The 27,337-nt window shown below is 40.5% G+C and overlaps 1 protein-coding gene across 1 annotated transcript; it reads left to right on the top strand.

Annotated features, from left to right (window-relative positions):
* Positions 1 to 27,114, top strand: GABRR3 (gamma-aminobutyric acid type A receptor subunit rho3). The gene is made up of 9 exons (XM_059840337.1): positions 1 to 505; positions 7,589 to 7,701; positions 15,397 to 15,464; positions 16,788 to 17,011; positions 19,137 to 19,219; positions 19,816 to 19,956; positions 22,602 to 22,754; positions 24,864 to 25,060; positions 25,975 to 27,114. Exons 1-9 carry the CDS (start codon positions 378 to 380, stop codon positions 26,275 to 26,277), a joined length of 1,410 nt encoding a protein of 469 aa, XP_059696320.1. The 5' UTR covers positions 1 to 377; the 3' UTR covers positions 26,278 to 27,114.
* The last annotated feature ends 223 nt before the right edge of the window (positions 27,115 to 27,337 follow it).

Genomic DNA, 27,337 nt, shown 5'->3' with positions numbered 1-27,337 from the left:
TTGAAGAGGTTACTGAGCGGGTGATGGAGAATTTAAAACCGCGCCTTTGCTGAAAGAGAGGCAGCAATGGATCAGAGGAAAACAGCCTGGCCAAGCAAACTGCCCTACCTACCACAGTGCTGAAAACAAGGTGCTTCTGGTTGGACAGCAGATGCTGCAGGGATGTAGAGCTGAGGGAATATTTATGATTTGCCAAAATACGAGGGGAACTCGGCGAGGACATCAGAACTGGGATGCCCCGGTCTTCTCTCTTCAGGGATGCCTTGCTTCATGTGCATCTTTTGTCTGCTATGCTGTTTCTAAAGGGTAAAAACACTAACAAATAACAAGTCAGCAAGGTGGATTGGGTGATCAGGTGCATTTCTCTTTTGGAAGAGATGGTCCTGGTCATGAAACTTCTGTTCCTCACCTGCCTATGGCCAACAGCAGTACTACACAGTTCTCACAGTCAGCATCACCGTCTTCATCGCCGGCAACAAATGTCATTCTCAAGAAAACATAACAGGTAAGAATTAGACTTTATCTGTCTCTGTTCAACTGGCAGACTCCATGCTGTCAGCCACCATTCAGCACACCCCTTTTGTTCACTGTACTGTTTTTCCAGTTTCTGGGTTTATAGTTTGCATAGTATTGACAGGATGTTCCCAAAGCAGAAATGGTGAAGTATTAATTAATTTTTCATAACCAGACCTTTCACATTGTGATTTTATGAATGTCTTATAAATACGCAGTTATGTACCCACTCACACCCACACACAGCTCTTTTACCTGGTGTGATACAAGGCTACCATATTATTGCTGTGATGTTACAAGTATTCTTGCCCTCTAACTCCCATCACAAGGAGCAGAAATACCTTCCAAAGTCCTATGCCAGTGTTACAAAGTGACTTCCATTACCTAAACAGCAGAGTAGCTACGCTATAAAGCTACAGAAGACTTTTTTATGGCAGTAAATGAGGTGAATTGCACCTTATTTGTAGTGATGAGGGAGCGTGTTCCCTTTCTGGAATATATTTAATGCTTTTAGACCTCGTTCTTGGCCTTTCAATCAAGTAGCTGGTTGAAAATTATTAATGATTGAGAGGTTTTTACCTGTATATTTCTGGGCAAAGTGTCAGTGCTTTCCCCCAGGAAGGCAACTCACATCTGCCATGTGAGATCTCTCAACCTGTTTCTAGATTAATCTAATACTGTGTGAACAGACCAATTGCTGCCAGTGATAATGCAAGAAAAATTCCTCTTTCTTGGGAGGTCATAGTTTATTTGTACAATATCGCATTTGGAAGAAAAGTAACATAACTAGACTCCTCTGATGTGTTTAAGCTGTTTTTTTTCCCCCTCAAATTGCATGCTTTGCAGCAGGTGTACAGCTGTTAACATCCTGTATCACTTCTCATGCAATCATCCAGCAGTGAAATATCTCTGGAACCCTCCAAGTCTTGATAAAATCCTGTTTAGCAATGCAAGGTAAGAGATGACACAACAGAGGTGCCCAGAGGTGCTGTGTCACTCAGGACTTCTGGGTTTCTGTTCAAAGTTATGGGTCCAAGTTTGGTGCAAGCCGGTTCTTTTCTTCATGAAAAGAATGGCTATTCTGCAGGCTGTTTCAAACAGTCTGAGTGCTGGTGCACAATTATTTGTAATAACAAAGGAAAATAAACAGAACTAGCCCCAGTATCAACATAAGATTTCATCTGGTGCTTTGCCAGTCTCAGGAAGCACTTAAGAATCAAATGGAAACAGAATAAAATACCTTGGTTGTGGTAGTGGCAAGGGAGGTCTATTTTAAGCTCAGATGCTACACTTTTGTCTGTGGTAAGAGGGGAGCATATGCTGCTGTTGTTTGCATTTATCCTGTTCTGCCTTAGCTGAAAGCAGTTGCTCCATCATTGACACAAAAAATCACAAAGCAGGAGGGGAGCCTGGGTGGTAGGAGACAGGAAATTTTGTGGCATCCTGATGACAATCCTCTTGCAACACCAGTGTTAGCACAGTGTCCTCTGCATTGTCACAGATCTTTACTGGCACATGCAGATGAATCCACGTGACAATCCTGTGAGACAGGCACAAGTGTGTTATCAGAAAGGAAGAAGAGGGACGAGGAGGAATCCATCTGCTGCTGCCTGGTGTGGCAGTTTTCTTTGTACAAGGCAACCTTTGGCATCCCACATCCTCATTTCCAAGGTCCTGGTGATTTTGAACAGGGAAGAAGACTGCAAAATCTGAGCCACAGAGGATCCCAAAGCTTAACAGCAGCAAATCAGCTTTTCTCTGCAAAGGATCCAAATGTGTTTAATTTCTCTTTGTTTCATTCTCTGCTTTTGTTCTAAAGGCTGCATTATCCTCCAGTACATTGCATCTGACTTTCCACCAGCATCTTTTTCTTTCTGGGGAACAATCTTTCAGCCAGCACTAGAGTTATTAGGGACACAGCTGACAGATGGCCTTGGTTAAATGGGTGGCCTTTCAAAAAGAATCCCATGTGAAAATGTTACTTAACCTACAAGTTCCACTGTTTTAATAGAGTAACCCAATTCTCCCTCCAAAGCTGTTTGTCTGCATTCTCCTGTAAAGAAGATTTTAAAGCATTAACCAAAAGTACATGAGAAAGCGATTATTCTCATAGTCCATTTCCTACAGCAAAGAACAAAACACTTGATTGTCAAAATATTAGGTTTTTCCTTAGTACATATTGCTGATGTTACTGAACAATTAGAAATGCATTTTCATGTATGTGAGAGAGAACTGTGCAATTTAGATTATTTCATTTATCTGGGCTTCAAGGCTTGATGAATGTATTTAAACATTTAAGAGGTCACACTGCTGGATTACCCCACAGACTCCCCTTGGAAGAAGATTTCTGTAACTTCTACCTTTTGGATACCTTTGATTTAGTAGTAGCCAGAGTATCTTCGGGACACAACACTGGAAAGAAACTTATGGCCATGACATCCAGCATATTCTTTTCACAAAAGGCACCTTAACAGTATTCTTCTCATAAACTTACCTAGTTTAATTCTGAATATGAAAGGATGGTAGGGGAAAAAGCCCTTTCTCTAGTTTCCTACAAGAAGTTTTACCATATTATTAGCAGAGCTCTAAAACAGAAGAACAGCCAAGCAGGATCTTTCCAGGGATCCCTGTACTATACTGAGTTTATAAAAAGGGCTTGCAAGCACAGCCTTGGATGAATAAGGACAGGGCATATAAGATATTTCCCCCTAATATTCACAGCTGTACCAAGTCACCAAATTTCCTCCAGCAACATCCTGTGTTGGATGTAATTTCTGTAGATTTAGTGCTATTCAGTGGATTTGTTTTCCATGAACTTGTCTGATTCCTCCTTGAACCAGCATAAACTTTGGATAGCCTGGTAAGTTAAAGACAACCAGATGGGGCATGAACCACTCATGCCATTGGTTTATGGAGCTACACTGATGACCTTAAGTGATTAAATGCTTTAACCAAAAATGATCTAAGGCCCCTTGAGCACACCTTTAGCCTTTCATTCACTAATGGTTTTCAAGGCTAGGTAGGAGCAGCTAAATTTGTCTTTAAAAGCCTGACATGTCTTTGTCCATTGTCAATTAATTCTGAATTAGCTGCTTTGGTTTTGTAGGCAGTGATTAACTGCTCTTTGATATCTCTGGCAAATGCCAAGGTCCATGCAATAGTATTCAGCCAAAAAGTTAGTGCTCCCAATTATTTAATATAGAAATACCAACAGGAATGAATTCCCTATGTGATCTGAAACAGTTCAAGTGCTTTTTATGACCTCTTTTGGAATGCAATTATAGATTGCCATTTAATTTACATAATATAAGCCCTTGCCTGAAGTACAGCTGTGGGAAGCACAGCTATGAGTGGAAGCAGTAGTTTCTTGAGCATATGCCTCACTGAGACCAATAACTTTTTATTGCCCAGACCTACACCAATACCAGGGTTCTCTTTGTAACTACTACTGCAGCTAGGTGAAGAGAGATTTCCTGTCCTTAGGTGCATCTGTCTTCTGAATCATGGTTACCAGTTGGGCAGACAACAGACATGTAAAAAACAGTTTAAATCACATCCTCCTGATTTTTACCAGTCTCTGTCTTAATGGTTTTGGGAGCGGGAGCTTCCTTCACTCTGAAGTAGTGGATCCACAGTCCTTTGCCAGCAACCTTGACCACAGTGAGGGTGGTCAGTAAAACTTGGAATGGTCCCTTTCACTTGGCTTGCAAGGAGTCACTGTCCCACCACTTGGTATAGACCCAATCTCTGGGCTGGAACTGGTGAGCAGGTGTGTCCAATCCTATTGGCCTGGATAACACAACAAATCTCTGGAGCTTCTGCAAGATGGAACTCAGAGCAATTAAGTCCTTCCACAAATCAGTTTTACCTTTCCTGTGAATTTCCCTTGGGACATGTGGAACCTGATATGACCTGCCATGTAATCTCATAGGGACTTGTGCTATCTCTCTGCCTTGGCTGTATGCAGGCTCTCAGCAAAGTTGTAGGCAAGGCTTGAAGCTGTGTCCTGGATGTCTCTTGACAAATCTTACAAATCTGGGTTTTGAGGGTTCCATTCATACATTCAACTTTGCTACTCACCTGGGGCCTGTATGGTGTGTGCAGGTCCCATGTAAGTCCCATATCACCAAAGGGGTATTGGGGACAGCCAAAGGTGATACAGAGATTCCATCATCAGAAGGCATTAAAAGACATCTTATTGTTAGAAATCTACAGTTCTTATAGAAACAATGGTGGACCTAAGACCTGATTGGCCTTTAGGAATCTTCTCTCACACTATTGGTGAGCTATGAATAGCATACTCAGGAGAATCATATCTATAAACAATGGTTACAAAAAGAGAGATAATAATTGTTGGAATTCTTCTCTCTAAGTTTCCCGCAGCTTCTCATAGCTTCCCAGGAAAATCCTGGGAGAACTATGTCTCTCTCTGTTCAGAGAATATGTGGTTGCCACAAGTCTCAGAATCCTGCTAATTTCCCCAACTACCGTCGCAACAGAATGTGTTCTTTTATCTAATGGCATTCCCAAAGGAACCCCAAACTTTGGAATGACATGATTGAGCAAAGCTTTCACTGCTTCCTTTGCTGTGTTGGTGTGACAGGGGTAAGCTTTAGGCCATCCACTGAAGGGATCCACCAGTACCAGTGTTTATTTCCATCCCTCCTTGTGTGGCATCTCAGCAAAATTTATTTGCCAATAATTTCCCGGGAGATCTCCTGTCTTTGTTACCCCTAACACAACTCTTGCTTGTGTCAGGGTTGTTTTCACACTTGCTTGGTATAGAGGTTTCACAGTTGCTTGGTATAGATTGTACAATATCAATAATTCTTCTCCCTATTACTACTTTCTTCAGATGTTTTAAAGGATTTTCTGTTCCCCATTGGGTACTCTCATGCTCCTGCTGGGCTATTTCTCGAAGGAGCAGAGGTGGAACTACAACCTGTGCTGCTGGGATAGCAGCCCACCCTGTTTCTTTGATCACAGCCTTAAAAAACTTAATTAATTTATGATCCCTGTGATTGTATTTTGGAGTAAACTCCAACAAATCTATTTCTTTCTCTGGTACCACTGCAAGAATGCCCTTTTCTGCAACCCCTCTTGCTGCTTTATCAGCAAAGTGATTTCCCACTTCAGGGGCTTTTATCCCTTTTTGATGACCTCTGCAATGCATGATAGCTACTTCCATAGGCTTCCAAATACTTTGCAGGAGTGTAAGAATCTGTTCAGCATGCTTAAGCTCATTACCTTGAGCAGTTAGCAGGCCATGTTCCTTCCAAATAGCTTTGTGCTTTAAAACCCCATAAGATCCTTTCCCAGTGGCTTATTAAGTAGAGGATTCCTGCCCTGGTAGCTTATGTTTTGCCTCTCTTGTCCAGGGAAAGTCTTCCTTAGTCACAGACTTGCTTCTAGTGAGAAGTTGTAATAGACGAATCAGTTCCAGCCTGCTTCCTCCAGTGAAATCCTTGGAGCATCAAACAGGCATTTTCCTTGACACATCAGATGACAAATAACCTCATACTTCCCAGCTGTATTAGCTGTGCCATGGCATTCTGAACATAATTCATCATTTTCTCCTCTCCTGGATCCCAGGCAGCAGAATTTCCTCATGTAGAACATTGCAGCTGTTCAGTTCTGCTGCCCATTCTACCCTGATGTAGGCTTGATCTGTGGTGATTTTAATTCTCTGAAGCGTGGGCTTGCATTTCACCATCCACATGATTTTCATACTCAGAAAACTAAAGTCTGTATTTGAAATGCCTCATGGACCGTCTGATTGACCTGGTAATTTGATTCAGACAGCACTGCCAGAGACATTCAAGAATACTAAGGTAAATGAATTTGTTCAAGCCCAGCAATTCTGAGTGGCCCAGCAGCCACCTCATCATTCCTGTAACGTAGAAGTAATTTCTTGGGCTTCTTTATTAAGAAAAAAGCGAGAGGGAGGACAAAAATAAGTACATAGAGGCATACACCTTATCCTAAGGTATTCCATACCTTGCCTTAAGCAGTGTTTGACTACAAGGCCAATCTTCAGAACACATTTGTATCGTTCAGTCAAAAGTAATAACTAGAGCTGCTTGCAGCAAAGTCCCAGAAAATCACAGAAGGCGTGAAAGAAATTGTGTCTAGGGAGAGTCCTTTGCCTGTGGCAAAGCAGCTGTATTCAAGTCATTCCTGCAAATAAATGTCTGACCTATTCTGAAATAGCCTGAGTGAAAGGAATCTCAAAACTTGCCCAAGCAACACGTTCCCATGTTTCACTGCTCTCACCATGAGAACACTTCTGTGATAAAGGTGTTCCTAATGTGTACAGTAGAACATAAAATCATGAGATCATCTCATTCCAACCCCCCTGCCATGGGCAGGGACACTTTCCACTAGACCAGGTTTCTCAAAACCCCATCCAACCTGGCCTTGAATACTTCCAGGGATGGGCATCCACATTCAGCTTCTCTGGGCAACCTGTGCCTCACCACCCTCTCAGGAAAGAATTTCTTCCTGATATCAAATCTAAGCCTATTCTCTTTCCACTTAAAGCCAGTCCCCCTGCAAGTCCCTGGATCCAGGATCATCCTTTCTCAGTCCTTCTACAAAAAATCATAGACTCATTTGAGCTTCTAGGAAAAAAACCCCACATTTTTAAAAAAAAAGGAATAATTGTCTCTGTAGTGTGGATAATGTATGAAGTGGTTAAACCATGGATATGTGGTGTTATTTCCAAGTTTGATTTGCAAGTGTTTATGTGGATAATAATTTTAAACAGTTCTTTTCTCTTGTATAATGATAGCTACAATCTCTGAGGAGAACAGCAGAGGATCTAATAGTTCTTCCTGGGACTTCTTATGAATACTTGGTGTTCTTCATGGACCTGGGCACCCTCATACCTCATTTCCCAACCCTTCCCAATATATCTTTCTCCAGTTTTATTAGCACAGTTGTTACCCTTAACATTCCAGATTCAGCTGTCCAGTATTCCCAGGTCCCTATTTCATTTGACTAGCACTATGAATGTCAGGGCAGCAGAAATAAATTAAGTATTTCACTTTTTAAAAATTTTTATCTTTAAACATAGCAAACGAGAAATTAAAATGAGGAAACTTGACAGCACGAAGGTCCGACCACTCAAATCTGAGCAGCTTCTTCACATAGAGGACCATGACTTTGCACTGAGACCTGGATTTGGAGGTAAGCAGCACATGCCTGCACTGGGCTGGGTAAGAGTTTATCCTCTCTCTGGAAGTTTACTTCAATTTTGTCGTTTCAAATGGAATGGCAGACTTAATGGCAGCACACCTCAGTTGTTGTACTTCAGGAAATAAAGAAATATAGAAGTAGTCAAAGACAAGGGCCTTCTCTGTGTTTAGTGTATCAATAGGAGAAACTGCTCAAGTTGTCTGCTTTACAGAACTAAGTAAAAAATAATGTTAGAATAAGGTTCTTTGAGATCAGTGATTAAGGTATCCCTGTAAACTGCACAGTCTAGTAGCAATTAGCAAATTATTTAGTCATCAGATTTGTTTTGAGAGATTGAAATGATCCATCGGTTCCTAAATCTGTTTGCTGTGTACAAAATTAAAAACAAAATTAAAACAAAAACAAGTACCCACAGGCCTTCAGGTTATTATGATATTGTTTCTGTCTTGTTGGGCACTATGATGATTATTTGTTCATTTAACTAAATTGCATCTGGATCAAGGGAGTATTCAATGGGATGTTCACAGTTTGGATTCAATTTTGACTCTCCTTCATGGAAGGGAAAATGAGAAAGCTGCCCCACTAATAAGCTTTGTCTGAGCCTTTGCGTCACCACTTCCCTCTTCATGATTCATGAAAATTAGACTGAACTCCTCTGGATTATGAGGCCAAAATAAAATACATGGGGACCAATAATCACTTGTGTAGACAAACACAGATTTGGGAGGGAAGCTGAGGTCTGGGGAGCTGCTCTTGTTGACACCAGCTGCTGGCATCTGGGGCCTGCTGATCATGCCAAGAGGGAGAATGGGTAAGGAAAGCATCTTCGGATGCACTGGGAGAATGGGAAAGGGTTTCTTGTTACCATAGAAATGATGTCTTGTCAGACAGCAAAAACCTTGCCTGGTTTTGAACAATAGTTGAGATACAGTCTGTTTCTTGGCAACAGAAATTCAGATTTCCTCTTGTCTAATATCTGTTAATCCGGACATCTTCCTGTTACCTTGCAAGGAATTTAAATTTTTGAGTGTCACCTCAGAAAGAAGGTAGCATATCCATGAAAGCAGACAGTGGTTTGGGATGTCCTTTATCACTGGATCATGCCAGAAAACAGTATTGATGATGTACATAAAAGCAGCTTTGAGAACATACCCTGTGATCTGGCAGTTGTAATTTTCCACGGGCAGTGAGGATTTTTCACACCCAGGCTTTTTCTCCTTGTCCTTTTTTTGTAGATGACTCGTCACAGAGCCCATTCAGTTCCTCTTGAAGCCAGCTGTAGTTTTTCCACTGACTTCACTGCACAGGCCTCTCACTCATCACATTGCCCTGGCTGTGATTTCAGCTGTACTCCTGTCTTTCAGAAATAGCTTTCAGCTGGAGAGTGTCTCAGCTCTGCTTCTCCTCTGTCACCCACATGCCATAGTGGCATGGGAAGCACCTTTTTCTTCACACACCTCCAAATTTTCAGAACTCTCTTAAGATGTCGAATGTGAATCTCTCTTAGACTAAAACAGATCCACTGGCATTTTTACAACACAAAGTGAAAAAAGTCCCAGTGAAATGAGTGTCAATCCCAAATTTCTACTCCAGAGTTCCTGTTTTACCATTGATTTCAGTGGTGTTGCAGTAGTAAGGAGCGGTTTGGCATTCATAAGGCAGTAGCAGAGATTTAACACACAATTGTGACCTCATCAGACAAATTTCTCTACAGAAACATGACTCTGAATAACATCCTCAGGATTATTTTATGACAGCAGACATGGGGTGTGGGTTTCTCTGAAGAATAGTGATGATTGTGCAGCAGGAGGAGACTTACCCAGAGGAGAGGGAGAAATTAGAGATATCACTGCTACAGTCACTGCCACAGCAGTTACAACATAACTTTGAACTGCACTGAGACTTACAGCACTGTGGCTTTGTGCAGTTACCACAGGTGAAATGTTAGGTTTATTTTCATCAAATTTAATGAAGCATCTCTGTGACTCATGACTGTGACTCATGAGGGGCTTGTATCTGTCACGTGCCACATCACATGATTTATACAGCTCAGCACCATGCATCAGTTTACAACAGTAAAAAAAACAGATCAGGAAGGCTGGATGAAAAATGAGTATTTATTCTTTACCTTTTTTATTTTAAAAAGTATTTATTCTTTACCTTTAGAAGAGGGACAGGCTTTTTCCCTTCTCCTATACCCCATTGTGATTTTCTTGGTATGTCAGGGAGTTGGAATGACAGATTTTGTTAATCTGGCTCCACTGTGCCCCTTTGCCTGAGAAGGTCAATCACCCTTTGCACCAGTTTAGGAGAAAAGGTAGCAATAAAATTCATGCTGCTGCAGATTCCTCAGATTAGTTCAGGGAACTCTTAAATCTAAGTCTGCCTTGCTTGACTTCATTTAGCCCCACACATGCAATGTAAATGAGCAGACCACAGAACCCAGAAATTTTAGTTCCTACAGTTAAGTTGTACAAAGGAAAAACAGAGGGAGCACATACTGAATTTGATTTGTCAGCTGAGCAAACATGCACAGGAAAAAACGTGGGGGAAATAAATGTAGAACTGTTGGACACTGATGCTACTGGCTGCAGTGTTACCGGAAATAATTGTGGAGGTAAGAGATCCATTTTTTGACCAAATGAACACAGCTCTGGTGCCATTTAAATTTTGGCATTCTTCTGTTGATTGCAGTGCCACTGCAGCTGCACAATCAGAATTTGACTCTCTGACCATAAATTTTAAAATTTAGTCCTGACATTGTGTGTTTAGTAGCAGATTAGATATCAAAGCTAGAGAAACACAGAGCATTGAGATGAAGCAAAACCAGCAACTGCTGGCAAGCTGATCCTACTCTTCAAAAATGTAACTTTGCAGTTCATTATACAGTGAGGATAAGTGAGGCAAACCAACAATTCAGTGCACCCAAGCTTTAAAAATCTAAACTTGACATTGTTGCATTGTATTTACTCCCAAAGCCAGGCTCTTGAGTTGTTGGTGGTGTTTTTTTCCTTTCCTAATTTTTTTCTTGTGGTTGATGTTTGATTGTTGCCTTCTGTGTAATGTCATGGTCCTGTATGATTTGGAAGTGAGAAGGCAGCTTAAACTGGGATTGGAGAAAAAGTCAGAAATGAAAATATGCTGCCAGCACTTCTTGCTTATCCCCAAGTTTTAAAACTCAGCAAGAAAGGGTGAACACAGCCAATGAATGAGACTCCTCAGCATATCCTGAATTTTAACAGCTCAGATCTGAGTGCCACCATGCAGGCTGCCATAGCAGCCAAAACTCCACGTTGAGAGACGTCTTAGAGCAAATCCTTAGAAGTGCTTTAAATCTACTGTTTTTTCCCCTATTATACATCTATTTATCTATATACTTTTACTTTCTGAACTATCTTATTTCATAGTACTGGTCGAAGTAACAGATGCATGTGTGTATATATGTATATTTATTGGTTTTATATATATATATATATATATATATATATATATATATATATATATATATATATATATATTGTTTTTCCTTTTACATTGTGTCTTAAGGACCAGGTAGTTTCCTACACTACAAGTGTAGTGTGTTAGTTAAAGTTTTAAAATTGTGTGTTAGTTAAAGTTGTAAAATTGTGTTAAAGTTTTAAAATTGGTGATCTCTTATTTTTCAACCAATATAGAAGATAATAACATAAGCAAGTATTGGAAATGATGAAAATAATTTAGCAGCATTTGGCTAATCAAGAGGTAGCAGTCTTTCCTGAAAATTTGCATGTCTATCTGCAAATAAACATAATCTTCAGTCTGAATTTTCAGAGGATCAGAAATCCCATTATATCACTCCCCCTTTATGCTTCCTCCCTCTTCAAAATAAATTAGTAACATTTACATTCATATGAAGGTAAAGGAGGGGGCAGGAAAGAAAATATGGCCCAGTGTATGTTCAGAAAGTGCTGCAATTCTAACAGCTCTTTGCCACCAAGATCTTTTCTTTTTTGCACCACAGCTCTCCCTGAAAGATGAAAAACATCTTCCCCCTGCAGTGAAGACTCACATGGGTGAAAGTGGAATGGCTTTTTATTATCTCTTACTGGAATGAATAGCTGGGGGTCCAGGAGAGGGGGGAGGGGAAATATATTGATTATTTGAAAGACCAGTAATAGTCTTCCACTGGATTTTTTCTTTCACACTGCTATTATCTTCCATTCCAAGAGCTGGTTACTGCTCATACCAGGCCACCTTAGTTTCTTTCATAAATAAGAAATAAATACAGTAGTAACAAGATGAAAATACTGTTGCCTGTAATTCTCCTGTTCCTGTCATTACATTTCTGTCCAGTTTTCTTCCTCTTTTTTAGAACAAAGTCTACCTATAGATCTTAATTCTCCCCTGATCTCTATCTCCTAATGGCAGATTTTTCTAGACCTTCCTTTTTTTTCCCAGCATATACTCTTACAAAGCCAACTGGGTTCACTTGTTTCTAAATTCAATATTTATCCCATAGACCTTCAGGTGCAATCTGTTTTGTGCCCAACGGTCTGGCTATTATAAAAATATTATAGCATTCACTAAAGCAGTCGTTATCACTGTGGAAATTGATCCTAAAAATGCTAAAAGGATAGCCTTTTTACATAATATCCCTTCTAGAAAGGGTATTACAGAATTTGCCTGGTGTATTATCTATTAATAAAATTTCATGATCATCAAGGAATTCTTTTGCTATGCTTAAACCTTTAAAATAAAAGACTGGAAATGGCTTGCATGAAGTTAAACCTGTCTGAAAACAATGCTTTTTTTTCTGCTGAGGAGTAATTATCCTGAAAATCTGTGGAGTCTCCATTGTGAAAATCACTAATCCCTCTAAAATAATGATTTGTAGTGACCCTCTAGAAGCAACTGAAGCTGCTCAATTTAATAACAAAATCCTCTCTACCATCCCCAGTTTTGTCAAACTGGGAAATAAAAACCACAGCTTTACCCTGGTTGCTTTTTTTTAAAGGGAATTTGATGCTGTTGTCTGATGGTCAGCCAGAGATTGAAATTCTCAGTCTAGCAGGGAGAAAGCTGTGGTGCAGACACAGAGGTAGATAAATTGCTTTCCTATTTTGGCTGGTTTAGGAACCATTTCAAATCTTACTGTAATTATGTTTTTTTATAAAAACATCCTCTTGTGACAAAACAAATCCAAGGGATGAAGAAATTACAGTTCCTAGCAGCCTGTTCCCAATAGCTAATTATCCTTGTTTCTAGTGAAGGTGATTTTTAATCACACACACACAAATGTTTCCAAAAACCATGAAGGATTAGACCAGACTGAGGCCAGTAGGTATCTTGTTGGGTTTGTTAGTGACAACGATATAGAAGTGCTCCAGATGAGAAAATTGAACAGCACAGTGATCATCTGTGCAGTCTTTACTCTCTTTATTATCTACTTACATTTGTTGCCAAAGTAGAGTCAGAATAGGAAGGAAATATTTGCAGCTGCTCTGATCTGTTAGTAATGGATCAGGGCTGGGGTAGGGGATGGGCTTTTATAATTCTCTGTGGTGAATGCTAGACTGGGCAGTGTTTCCTCACTAAGCATCTTTGTCTTTCTTCAGACAGAGAAGAGGAATCTCTTCTCAAGCAGTCAGTTTCACACGTCTTGTATTTCTGCCTAATCAGGAACAAATTTAATTGTAACACTTCCCTTTTAATTCAATTCACTTTAGAATTGTTCACGGTATTTCTCCTGGCCATAGGTTTTGATTTCTTTTATGCTATTCATTGTCATCACCAACATATTTTTACAGTAGTTCCCAGTGCAGTACAGGCTGTCCTTTCAAAGAATCAGGTGTCTCTGTATGTATTTAGAGAAAAGTGTCACTTTGGTTTGTGTGCATGCAACCAACATAACCATAAGCTGCCACTGATTTCTAGTTCTGTGATCAGTTCCTTTGTATCTGCTCAGAGGAGCTGAATTGTTGATGGAAATTTTGCCCATGCTGGAATAATGTTTGTTTGGGTAAGAAATTGTCTGTAATTTTGAAATTCCAAAAAATACTCGAACTGCTATCATCACACTTGGAGCAGCAGTCACTAAGCCTTTTCCTCACTACACATGACACATGGCTTGGAAAGTCAGATGTCTGATTCTGAGATATGATTTGTGCTTAGCTCCTTGATGCCTGAAGAATGTTGATGGGAGATATTTAACTTTATTTGCTTTAGATTTGTCCTTGACTCAGGAACAGGTAAAACCTTTCTTGACATTGAGAGCTGCTCCCCCTTTCCTCCTGTTCCACCCACATAATTCAGTATAAATTGCTGCTTGCATTTAAATGATGTGTGAATGCCTTTTGTGAATGATGCTCACATCAGGTATAAATTCCACAATGACTTCTACTTTGGCTAAGCCTGTTTTTAGTTTACAAGATTTCAGTGGAATACAGAAAGGATGATTCAGATTACAACCAGACACTTTTGTACCAGTGCTTGGTACAAGCTGGTATTTAGCGTAAATAAACTATTTTGGTGTTGTGATCAACACAAAGCAAGAAGTGGGCAAAACTACTTTAGGAGAGGTATAAAAACTTCCATTGTTTGGTATGAAGGAGTCTGGCTGAATATATTTATTGATACTATTGTGCATCAGCCTCTGGAGCAGCTGTCTTTTCCTGTCTCTATTCTCCAGAAGAAGCAGCATTTTTCCAAGTGCTGCCTGGTGTTTTACTAACAAAGTTTGCTCTCTAGAGCCCCAAATCTTATTTTGGGCTTTGGCCAAGAGGCTGAGGGAGGCATTCCTCTCAGAGAGAGACATGATTTCTGAGCCAAAGAGCCCAGCTCTTGTCAGTACCTAAATACTTTCTGGTGTGCCCTGCAAACTCTGAGCACATCTCACCTTGCTTACCCATGCACAATGCATCTTCATCTGTTCCATGCAGGGACAGACTACCCATTAAAAAAGACAAGTAAAATCAAGAGATTACAGAGCCAGATTTAAAAATACCTCTAAAATAGTTCAAGATCCTTACTGGTAAGAACTGGAGGCATCTGTGTAATCCTCGAAGGCTGCTATTTTAAGGATAATTCCAAAAAGGGACACAGTATTGTGGCTGGTTATCACAAGAGTGATGTTCCTGGACTATTTTGGCTTGACAGGGCTAAAAGGAAAAGACAAGAGAAAGACAAGTTAGAAAAGCTGTTGCTGTTCAGACTTCCCTGTATTCATGTTTTTAACTGGTTATTTGAAATGTGTACTTTAAAAATATTTTAGCTGGCTATTTTTGACAAAAGTGTTTGGAATCCCATGTACAATAATTACTAATGATTTTCATGCCAAAAGCAGAATATTCTTGGGGTGGTGGTGTGTATGTGCATATATGCATGCTCCTCTCTTCCTCTCCTGTCAGGAAGTGATTAATCAATTAGTGGGATGACATAACCCACATAGAACTAGATCCTTCATTCTTGATATTTCACACTGAAAAGAGTGGAAATCATTTAATATTTGGCTGTAATTTTTCTTGTGCTTATTTTCACAACTGCTTAGCTTCAGGTTTTACTTTGTTGCCTTTTATCATTCAGCGATTTAAGGGGGAGAGACTGCAGTAAATTCTGGGATAGAGTACTCTCTGTATCCTGCTGGTGTTGCAGTCTTCCCTTTAAAAATAAGGATTTTTGCTCCTCATGCCTCTTCCTGTTCCCATGCAGGGTCGCCAATACCTGTGGGCATTGATGTGCAGGTGGAGAGCATTGACAGCATATCTGAAGTTGACATGGTGAGCAGAACTGGAATAAAGGTTTCAGTAAAAATACAGGGGGTTCAGAAACATCCAGATGGATGATACAGAATAATGTGGTTAGAGAAAGCAGACTCTAAAGAGCACATCCTTGCCTTGAGGCATGCATTTAAACTAGTAAGTGTTCAATTTCTCCCTGGGACGGAGGAACAGCTCGGAGTGAGCAGTGCTCTGGTTTGACTGCTCCATTGCATGATGAGGCTTCATGTCCTTTGCTTCTTTTGCCTATGCAAATCTGAGTATTCCATATCCCATGCCATTGTGGCATGGGTGGAGCTGTGATCATAACAAATGGAAAGAGAAACATCAGTTCCAGAAATGGTCCTGGAGAGGAGACACTGCAGTTAGGGCCTGTGGTACTGGAATGCAGACTGTTCATTCTTCAGCCCAAATTGTCACTAATATTGTCAGTATGAGCTCCTGCACTTCTTTACAAACCTACTCGAGACATAAAATCCTATTACAGGGCCATAAAATCATATTACAGGGGAAGATCTAACTCTCTTCACAGTATTCTTACCAGAAGCAATTGTTCTACTGAAATAAATGGTGTCTGCCTAATAATGCAAAATTTATATTGGTGAACACAGAGCAGTCAGGCTGTGCAGAAGCTTACACTGGCTTTGCAGCATCCTCTCCATCTCTTCCCACATGAATATTTGCAGTCGTGATGTTTCTCTAAATAGGATCATAAAATATCTGTAATAACATTTTATATTAAAAGAATAGTATAGTTATTGTAATTATTGTAAAATCTAACTGCTTACTCTTATGATATTCATTGAATTGTTTCTTTTTGATGCATTTAATTAATAAATGTATTAATTCAGCCCCTATACAATATTTGTACATAATGAACAGATTTGTGGATTTTAAAAATTGACCTAGTGCTCATGAAGAACTCCAATTAATCCCTTTGTAAAGGAACCTTAAAGGAACCATAGTCCATTCTTGGAGAAGGTTGTGAAGATTTCCAGAGGAAACATTTTTTTTCATTTATCCTTGTCTGGTTTAAAGCTTCTTTATCACTGCACAACTGGCCCAATCCAGAAGACCACTGAAATATGTAGAAGTTTTATCTAAGGATAAATGAAGTCTTAGCCTCAGACACCAGGGACAAGACAAAAATATCATCAATATTCAAAATCAAACTCATTGAGTAGTGCTTGGTTCCTCTTATTGAGGATCTTTCAGATAATGTGCAGAGAAGAAATTGATCCTTTGCATATGTAATTTGTAGTGTTTTCTATTGCACATGACTAAAAACAAGTATTGTCTCCTTTTATTTTTAATAAAACAAAGGACTTCACAATGACTTTATATCTCAGACACTACTGGAAGGATGAGAGGCTCTCATTCCGTAGCAACAAAAACAAAAGTATGACTTTTGATGGACGGCTGATAAAAAAGATCTGGGTGCCTGATGTGTTTTTTGTGCACTCCAAGAGATCTTTTATCCATGATACAACTGTGGAAAACATCATGCTCCGAGTGTACCCCGATGGCAACGTCCTCTTCAGTCTGAGGTGAGGAAATACCCTTCCCTAAGAACATCCATGGCTGAAACTGTCATGTATTGGCTGTAATTGAAATGACTGGAAACATTTGCAAGTAATTATAAGATTCTCATACTGGGCTGGCATTAATCCCCTGGCAGCACATCATGGGAAACTGGTGTGCCAGTGGGAAAATAAATTGAGGATTGAAAATGTATTTTTTCTATCATTCAGATATTGTTTCCTGTCAAGAGAGTTAACAAGTGTTAATTCCTTGCCAGCGGCTCTAGCAGTATTGCTACCGAGTACAGTAAAGCCCAAAATTATTAAGAAAGAAAAAACATAGTTTTCGTTGTTTTATTCTTTTTTCTGAGTCTTTTGAAACTGTCTCAGCTATTTTCACCCTGGCTTACCAGTTAACATGCCAGTGATACAAACCTGGGCTCTACATAGGCCCAGAGAGCAGATTTTTGGTGCTGATACCACCAGTGTTGTGGGACTGAAAGGAACTGGAAAGTGAAACAGCAATTCCAGAACTGGAATAGCAAGGTCATTAATGTGTCTCCCTTCCCTCTGTATGTTACTGCTTTGCTATATGAAGGAGATTTGGATGATGTGGCAGAAATAGTTTTAATGGAGTTATTTTCCCTCTAGGGTAAGGGATCTGAGGCCTGTGCATTGCAGAAATTCAGCTTGGTACTAATTAGCTGTGAGCACAGAAGTGATATTTCATCCAATCTAGACAGTTTGAAGATTTATGGAAGCATTTGAGGTTGTGGCCGTGTAATAATTGTTGCAACAATTAATGAATTCATCTCCTCTGTCATGAGGACATGCAGAAATCCTCACAACAACTGTACACCACTTATAAGTAGTGTATGTTCAAGAGTCACACTGACAGTAAGGAACAATGAGGTGAAGTGTGCTTTTTATTGCTGTATTAATTTCCATAATTCTTGAGAAGGAGGGATCAGAGGAACTATATCCCTCCACTAAGGCTTGTATGAGTGATTCTCCAAGTGAGAAGTGGGAATTGTTCCTTAGATGTGCCTTGAAACACCCTTTCTTGTATTGCCAGTTTTATATGTAGCAAGTAAATTAAATTCCAAATACTTACATGAAATAAATCTGCAAATTTCACAGCTTTCCTTTAGTGCCTGGCATCCAGGATTTTATTGAAGCAAAGTGAAACCAAAATTCAGATCTGTTGCTAAAACAGACTTTCTTTTCCTCTTGTTCCCCATGTCCTTTAGCCAATAGCTGAAGGATGGAAACAACATCCACAGCTGGAAGTCATATGCATGTCCTACTCTTGGGATCTCATTTCAAGCCAGTAAAGTCTTATATTTGTAAAAAATCAGCTACAGAGTGGTTACTGAGCACAGGTTTTCAAAGGGCACTTGTGTAACCCTCACCGAAATTCCTGTGGGATTCCATTTGAGCAAAACTGAAAAATTGAACTTAACCATCAAATGGCATGCAAGCTGTGACAGGAAAGGGAAATTTGGCAATATTTACCATATTTAATTTTCTGCCCCTAGCAAGTTCAATTTTTTTTGTTCTTTATTAAGTACTAAGGGGTATTTGTCCTCTCAAACTTTTGTGAAAAAGCAGGTGGAATGGGAAATAGGCTTTGCCTAGATTTCCTTAAGCTTTTTACAATATAAAGCATTTCATTGAAGAGCAGACTAAGCTTCCAGAAATTGCAGCTAATCTCTTTTTACAATTAAATATTATAATCATTCTAGCTGGGAAAACATCCCTTGGAATAATATTTGCTCTAATCTGTAATATTATCTACTTCAGTCTATGAGAAATCAAGTCAAGAAATGTGAATTCTCTTTATTAATCTTTGTAATTGTAAACCTTCAAACTAAAATGTGTGAAAGGCTAATGAAGGATCAGGCCAAATATAGGGTTTAAAAATCAAAGGTAATGTATTTAATAATAAAGACTATTTATGTTGATTTAAAAAAAAAAGATGATCTCTCACTGATTTAACTTTATTTCACCATGTTTAGGCTATTTTAGAAGCATCTAAAAGGCAGAAAACCTCAATCAATAGGATTCTCAACAGCAGATTGGTACTAAGATGTGTGCACAGCTAAGTGTGAAATTATTCATTTTATTTCTGCTTTTCTCTTCTTTCCTGCAGAATAACAGTTTCTGCTATGTGCTTCATGGATTTCAGTAGGTTTCCTCTGGACACACAGAACTGTTCTTTAGAACTGGAAAGCTGTAAGTTTAATTCCTAATTGTTCTTCACACGTGCATTCTTACCAGCACTCCATCTTGTGCATAATACCTCTTTCACTTACTTTGATGTGTCACCTGAACCCTTCAGCATGTACATATTGAACTGTAAGCAACTTGGGGTCTTTCCAGACCTCAGTGAACTTTGAGTGGAAAAACCATGATGCACCCTGCTTTATTCCCAGTGGCTATTTATTCCAAGGCCTAAATCTAAAAATCTGTCAAAAAGCATGAGATTTTTTTCTCTGAGAAAAAAGATGTGCAGATTAAAAGTAAAATAAAATGTCAATATTTGACTTCTTGGAAAAATGAAAATGGGTGCTTGTGTTGCTGTGAAACATCTGCTTTTTCACCCCTGCCTCAGCTGTAAGCTGCTGGCAGGGCACAGGGCTGAGCTGCACTTGGAACAAGATGGAACATGCTCTTGGCAAACTTTTTCCATGCCAGCTGACAAACTGCTGTGAAAAAATGTCTCTTTGGGGTTTTCCCAGATTGCTTGAGTGGCCTCCTCTCCCTAAGAAAGGAAAGAGGGAGTGATTAACTTTAGTAACTTTATAACTTCAGTTTCTGCTCTCTCACAGATGCATACAATGAAGATGATCTGATGTTGTACTGGAAACATGGCAACAAGTCCCTGAGCACAGATGAGCACATCTCCCTCTCCCAGTTCTTCATTGAGGAATTCAGTGCTTCCAGTGGACTTGCTTTTTACAGCAGTACTGGTATAGTAAGCCCCTCTCCTCAAAAGAGAGAAGCACAGGATAAAATCATGCAGAATGTCTTTCACATTCAAATTATTTGCTAATAAATTTGAACTGATCTCTCAGTGGCTGCTGAGAGATCAGTTCAAATGAGGTCTTGTCAGTCTGGGGCCTTGGCTCTCTTTGCATTACCAGTATAAAACTTTATTTTAGGGAAAAAAAGGCCATAATAATACTTGTAGCTTCATATCTGGCACCAAGAACCTGAAAAAAAAAACCAAGCACAATCACTAAAAATGTGCTGTTCTGAGCTCTTGCAAAATCATGGTGCTTCTCTGAAAGCCACTGGAGTATTGAATTTACAGGAATCTTTATGTCCTGCTATACAGAAAAGCTTGAAAATGGAAATCCTAAAGGATCAGATACTAGAAAGCAAACAAGAAGAATTCCAGTGTGTTTTACTGGCTGAAGTATCCTCACTTTTGGAGCTGTGTAACATCACTAAAAGTCTGCTAACTGGAGGATTTTCATATGAGACTATTACCTGTCTAATAGTCAGGTCTAATTCATGATTTGCTTAATTTTCCCTGTTTATACATAAAGTTGCAGGGAAAAAATTCCTTTTTGTCAGTGCAACATAGTTTAAATTCAGGTTAATCTGCCTCAGACAGGTTTTTATTTCTCCCTGTAGATCTTGCTCTATACTTTCTGGTAAACTGCACAAGGCTTTAGGTGTTCATTGCTTGATTTCATGCAGGGTGAGGGTTTGTTTTCCTTGTATTTTACATGAAATTATAAATTTTGAAACACTTCTTTATGTAAGTAATCTAACCATAGGTTTTTAACCAAAGAAAACAGCACTCTTGCTATTGTACTTTAAAGTCTGAGTCAATTCATTTCAGTTTGGTTATTGCCCTTTATATCAAAACAGATGAATAAAGAGAAATTACTCCACTTAATATGATGAAGTGCACAAGTCTTTGGAAAAAGCCTTTAAAGAAAGCAGCAGATATATTTATTTAGTGTATTTGATTTACAGGTTATTTTCTTTTTGTTTTCAAAAGAAGGCCAGCCAAATTTGTGGTGGCTGCTACTGAATGCTGAAATCTCAGTTTAAATTATGATGCAGCCTAAGCAGTGAGGAATTCACAGCTTGATAAGGTTTTTCACCCTTATCTCCTGCTCCTGTGTGAGCTAAGAACAGAGCTCCATCTTTCAAGAGCCACTGTCATGTGGATACCCTGCTATGATAACTGTGCCTTGCTGAGAGCTGCATCAAATTTGTCCTTGTTGCCAGAAGGAGACTGGGATATTTTCCACCAGACTGGGTCCCAGGAGCTCAGCTGGCTTCTTTCTGCCTTGCTATTCTCATCAAAAAACACTCAAGGCAAGCAAATAGAGCCTTGTTCACAGCAGGGCACCCTCACAATGGCCCTGCAGCCAGGGCTCTGCAGCACCTCAGAGCATCTTTAACTTTGCAGAGTGTAAAAAGTTACACTTAACATGCAGAGGTCCTGATGGTGAGATTATTCAGCAGCATAAAGGTGGAAGCAAAGACTTTTTTTAAGTCCTAGAGACCACTGGGAAGTACCTGAATAATGATTGTAGCCTATCTGGTAATCAGAATGCTGTCCTTTTTGGGCTTACACTTGTCTTTGGCTTTGAGGTTTTGTTTTGTTCAGGAGGTTCTGCTTTCTCTTGGTTTTTTGTTTCTTGTTGGAAGCAAATTTACCCTCCGAGTAAATGATGGTGGAGAACAAACAGCACCACTCTAATGAGAGTCATCATTCCCACAAAGCAGCTTTCTGCATTTCAGGTTCTGCATATCATTTCCTGTGAATCTCAGTGAACAACACATGTGGTGTTCAGGCTTTTGGAGTTCCCAGACCTTCAGAGGAGCAACAATTTAAATCCATTTTAGAGACAATAATCTTTAAAGTAAAAAACCTTCTCCATAACTAAAACCACAATAGAACATTTAATATTATTTGGGGTTCATTTTGATGTGTTCTTCTGTATAGAGTCACTCGTTGTGATGGCAGGACTGCTCCAGCACAGGCTCACAGATGCCTCTGTCTGTCCTGGACAGGCAGAGATGCTGTGCAGCCACCCACTTCTGCCTTTTTACCTCCCTGAAACCTGGTTTCACTGCCGTGGCAGGAGGTACAGCACGGATGCAGTGCTGCACAGGCAGAGCACGCCCCAAATTCACTAGATGGCACCCTGTCCTCTAAAGTGAGCGCTGGGCCGGCAGGCAGGCAGCTCCCGCCACAAAAAAAAAACAAAAAAAAAAAAACCACCAGGAAGGAAGGGCTGCTTCTTGTCAGGTAATTCAGAGAAGGCAGGGTGTTGGCATCACTGAACAATTGTATCCTGTCTGTATTCTCCTGGCAGTTTCACTTCAAGTCGATTTGATTTTTTTCAATTTCCCAACCTCAGTTATAACAGAGTGTTTTAGACATACTCTCATAAGTGAGGGAGGATGGACAATTTGTAAAAGCACTGTGTAAAACTAAGGTGTTGGAAAGATTTCTGAGGCATTTTCTGCTCCTGCTGTGGATGCACCACTCCTGTCAGAAGGAGGGGCCAGCAAACAGAGCTCACAAATAACACAGCTCTCTTCTCTTCTCCCCCAACCTGTTCCTCTCCCTGTTTTGCCCCTATAGGTTGGTACAACCGACTTTTTATCAACTTTGCACTCCGCAGACATATTTTCTTTTTTGTGCTACAATCCTATTTCCCAGCCATGCTGATGGTGATGCTGTCTTGGGTTTCCTTTTGGATCGATAGAAGAGCTGTTCCTGCCAGGGTGTCATTAGGTAAATCTTTGCTGTCTGTTCTTTGGGAGGCATAGAATCGAGAGGGGAGGGTTTGGAGTTACCTTAGCTTATTTACCCAGGACATGAGCAAAAATACCAGATAATTGCCTGAACAACACTGTTATTACCTCTGTTGTCATTACCTGTAGTCAGTCTCTACATTTGGAAAGGGGATGTTTGTTCATGCTGGCTTTGCTATTTTTGGAAACAGCTCACTCACCACAAAAGCAAAAAGGGATGATTCTGCAGATTTCCTGATAGAATTTTACTTAATTGCAAAACCTGGGTTTTCCTTCCCTGCCAGCAAAGTGACAGGTAGGAACAGGCAGTCAGATCCCTCCCCAAATCCATGGATCATTAGGTGTAGGCCAATCTATGGAAAAACTCTGCAGCTCTTCTTTTTCTCAAGAAACATTCACTATCTTCCTACCAACTTGGAAATGGTTGCCTTTGTGGCAAAGCCTTTCACTGTGGGACACCTTAGAGATGTTTGCTTGGTGTCTTAGCTGTGCAAGGCACACAATCTTCTGTGGAAGCCAAAAAGTAAGTTCTGAACACCGCAGCTCAGGAGAAGAGGACCTTTTTTATAGAAGTTTGGGATTTTTCCCTCACTGGTGTATCATTGGATGCCACTCTGAGGCTGTGTTTGTTGTGAATATAATGCTGATGGCTTTGGAGTGAGTACATTTTTTCAAAAATTAGGATCCCTGAAGATCTGATGGGAATTTGTAAAGATATCTGATCCAACCATAATGCACCTGAGTCCTGCAACTGCCAGGTTAAGATAAAGAAGCTCCTGTTCTTTCTTCTCACTGATGCTGGTCCCAGAAGCCAACTGTACGTTGCCTTATTTCTTAGACAAGACAAAAAGCCCTCATTTTTCTCTGTAACTTTATCAATCTAGAAGAAAATAGGACTGTAGCCACTCAGATCCCTTTCTGTTGGCACAGTCTAAAGCTATTAATACATGAGATATAAATCTCTTTGTTAATCTGTAAACAAATTATGGTACCTCCTACCTACTTTTATTAATGCATCTATGAATTCCTTTTATTTAGAAGAAATTTGACTTCATCTTTAAAAATTACTTTTTAATTCTCAATAGGCAATTTTGAATGTTGTCAAGATGGTTTTGCTGATCATGTTTTTTATGTATGGATTTCTGCAGAAGGTTATGCATCAGGAGTTCCATGAATAAAGCACATTTCATTAGCATAATCATACATAATTTATAGGAAACCTTAACAACAAAGTTTAATAAGCCTAGCTCCTTGGCCTAGAGTATATGCACATTAAATAAATTGATTTCCTCTTATATGGTGTATTTCAAGCTCCATCCTTCAAACTAAAAAAGCTGCAGAGAGGTAGGGGGAAAATTCTTGTATGTTCCGCTGGACTTAAACTGGTGTAGAACTGGAGAAGGGCTGCAGCTGACAGTGCAGTCTCACAGATGTCAAGATTTCACTTCCAGAGTTACACTGATTTCTTTAAAAGCAGAGCCTGAGTTAGGTGTTGTTTTTTTTTTCCCTGAGCTAGAGCAAACCAAAATGAGATGAACACTGATGTAAGAGCAGAGATTGAAAAGATGAAGGAGAAATTCTGGTCACACTGAGGCAAATGATAATTTTTTCTTAGTTTCAGTGGCTGTAGCATTTTTATGCTAGGTTGTTTTCAGAGAGCTGTGGAGTTATGACAGGGACTTAGAGGCTGATATTTGTTCTCAAGAAGTACAGTTTGAGAAAGGGTTGGGAGGGAAAATGATTCTTTCGTGATTTTTCTGGACAAGAAAATACTCAGTGGCAGACCTGGCTCTGGGAAGTGAAGAATGACCCCAGCTTTCACCTGTGTGTGGCAGTGCCCAAAGCTGCCACAGAAATGTGTTCCTTATGCTGCTCAGGGACCATTCTGAGCAGAGAGATGATTTAGTGCTCTCAGTATTGTGTGTGATGGGTCCTTCATGGTTCACTCCACTTCTCAGAGCCTGTGTGAGGGAGTTAAAGGAGGTGTCAATCACACTCCCTCACAAAGCTCTGCTGTCCAAGCAGTGGTGATGAGCTAAACAGAACCAGCTGGCCAGAACTGTGATAACCTCTCTTTTCTCTCTGGCAGGTATAACTACAGTGCTGACAATGTCCACCATCATGACAGGAGTAAGTGCCTCAATGCCTCAAGTGTCTTACATAAAGGCTGTGGATGTGTATTTATGGATCAGCTTCCTTTTTGTCTTCCTGTCAGTCATCGAGTATGCAGCGGTGAACTATCTCACCACAATTGAAGAGAGAAAACAACTCAAAAAAAGGGGCAAGGTACAACCCTCTGTGTTTTGTTGCCTTCTGAAAGCATCATGCAAGCCACAGAGTAGTCCTGGTACACCACTGTGATAACAAACAGTAACAATCTCTGTCTCCACTCTGGATCTCACTTTTTTTTTCACTTGGGTGAAGGGAGACAAAGTGTCCTCCTCTCTGAGATCCTGAAATGTCTGTGCTTTCTCTCCCTTCCCTTGTGGCAGAGGTTAGGGATATTTTTTTGCCCCCTTTTTTGCCCCTCAGAGGAATATAACCTTCCTTCTATTTTCAAATGCCTATCAATCAAGGTATTTCTCCTGTTTCTGAAATAGACCTCAGCATGCCCTCATATGATATTCCTCCCTGTTTCCTGGATATTTTTTTGTTCCAAGACTAGGTGAATGACAAGGTAATTTTTAGAAAAGTGTGCCTGAAGCAGAAATAGTCACAAGTTAAACATCTGCTTTCTGTGAAGCTCTCACTTAAAACCTTTGCTTGAAGAATATCCCCACTGTAAACTCATTTGCTGGAATATCATGGGGGCAGGAGCACAGAAAGAACGCATATGTTGCTCACATGATTGGATAATCTCATCAAAAACTTACTCCCAGAAATGTTTGAAGTAATTTCCCACAACTCCAGCAACACAGACCTACAGGAGAGAGTTAGATTCCTCTATTTCAGAAGCTGAGGCAGGAATTGCCAGCTAGCAGCTGGCAATGATCAGGCAGCCAAGTGTGTTTTATGACATTTGATGACATTTCCCTGTTCATGTCCCGCTCAGGGGGGCAGGCCCCACAGAGAGCCACACTGTGTGGACAGCTCTGTTCTCCACATGCTCAACACTGAGGGGAGAGCTTTCTTTATCTTCTGGTTTATTCATTTATGATTTGCCACAATGGCTCCTGCTAGTAACTCTCCTTTGTTGCCAGGCTTCAGGAATGTACAGCATGGACGCAGTGCAAGCGATGGCTTTCGACGGCTGCTACCACGACACGGATGAGGACATGGACCTGAGTCCCTTCCCAGAGCCCTGTGAGGAGAATGAGACCAGGGCAAGTCAAACCAACATCTCCAATGCTGACACACCTCGCCTGAAGAGGAAGAGATCTCTGAAGGGAAACGTGGGCAGGATTATTTTGCAGAACAATCATGTTATTGACACGTATTCCAGGATTATATTTCCCAGTGTATATATTGTGTTCAACTTTTTTTACTGGGGTTTGTACATATGAACAAAAATGCTTATAAGCTAGACTTTATTTTGTGTATGAGGGTTGCATCATACTTCGAAAATAATGCAACAGCAGTAGAGGAAAAGGTTACAATTTTCCAAAAGAGACTTCTGCATCAAACCGGGGCTGGTTTGGTCAGCAGCAAAACTCTTCATGAAAAACTCTCTCATGTCTGGGCTCTTTTCCAGCTGGACTATGCAGAGCTTCAGTGGGGTGATCCCATGCCAGGCTCCACTGCAGTAGCACAGGAGCTGTGTGCTCACTAAGGGAGCCCTTTGTCAGCCCCCTGAACAGACAGCAGCTCCCACCTGAGCTATTGCCCTGTGTTTGCACTCCAGCCCTTCCTCTCGAATCAGCCTCTCTGTTCCTCACCTGTGCTCCATTTTGGTTGGCAATTGGCACCAACAGCTTTGGGACAGCCTTGGGATAGCTCCTGTCCACGTCTCCTTCCTGCATTCCAATTTTCCTGGGCAACCCCTGTGCACCTCAGCAGGCTCTGCCCTTGGATGGGAACCAGGGGGAAAATGATGGCTTAGCAGTGCAGTAGGGACCAGCAGGAAGCCAGGCTGATGGGGCTTTGTAGATTGTGCATCAGCAACACTTCAAGAAAACCCCTCACCCTTGTCAGCTGTCCATGACTCTCCACAGGACCTCTGTTTGGAAGAATCTGGCTCACCAGTCCCGGAGGCAGCACAGGAATAGCAGAGGTCACAGACCCTGTGCACTTGCAGCTGCTTCCCAGGTGGGTGAGCAGCATCCCCAGCACGAGCTGTGTCCTTCATGAGTCACCCACACACCTCTGCCTCACCTCGACCTGCTGTAATCCCCTGCTTCCTGCAGAACCTTTGGCTTAGAAACACAGGCTTTGAGACACAGATTTGAGACAACTTTGTCAAGAGAACAAACCAACCACGCCTTTGGGTCTTCTGCTTTCTCTTGCACATGAACTTGGGGTTTTGCCTCCCTCCCTCTCGCTTTGGCTTTTGAGATTGAATGTTCCAATGAGGAGAAGCTGCATCTGCCCCTTGCAGCAGTGATCCCCAGCATAGTTCCAGGAAAT

Source organism: Haemorhous mexicanus, chromosome 2, assembly GCF_027477595.1.
Source record: "Haemorhous mexicanus isolate bHaeMex1 chromosome 2, bHaeMex1.pri, whole genome shotgun sequence".
In the NCBI taxonomy this organism is placed as follows: Eukaryota; Metazoa; Chordata; class Aves; order Passeriformes; family Fringillidae; genus Haemorhous; species Haemorhous mexicanus.
This window is presented reverse-complemented; position numbering and strand designations above follow the sequence as displayed.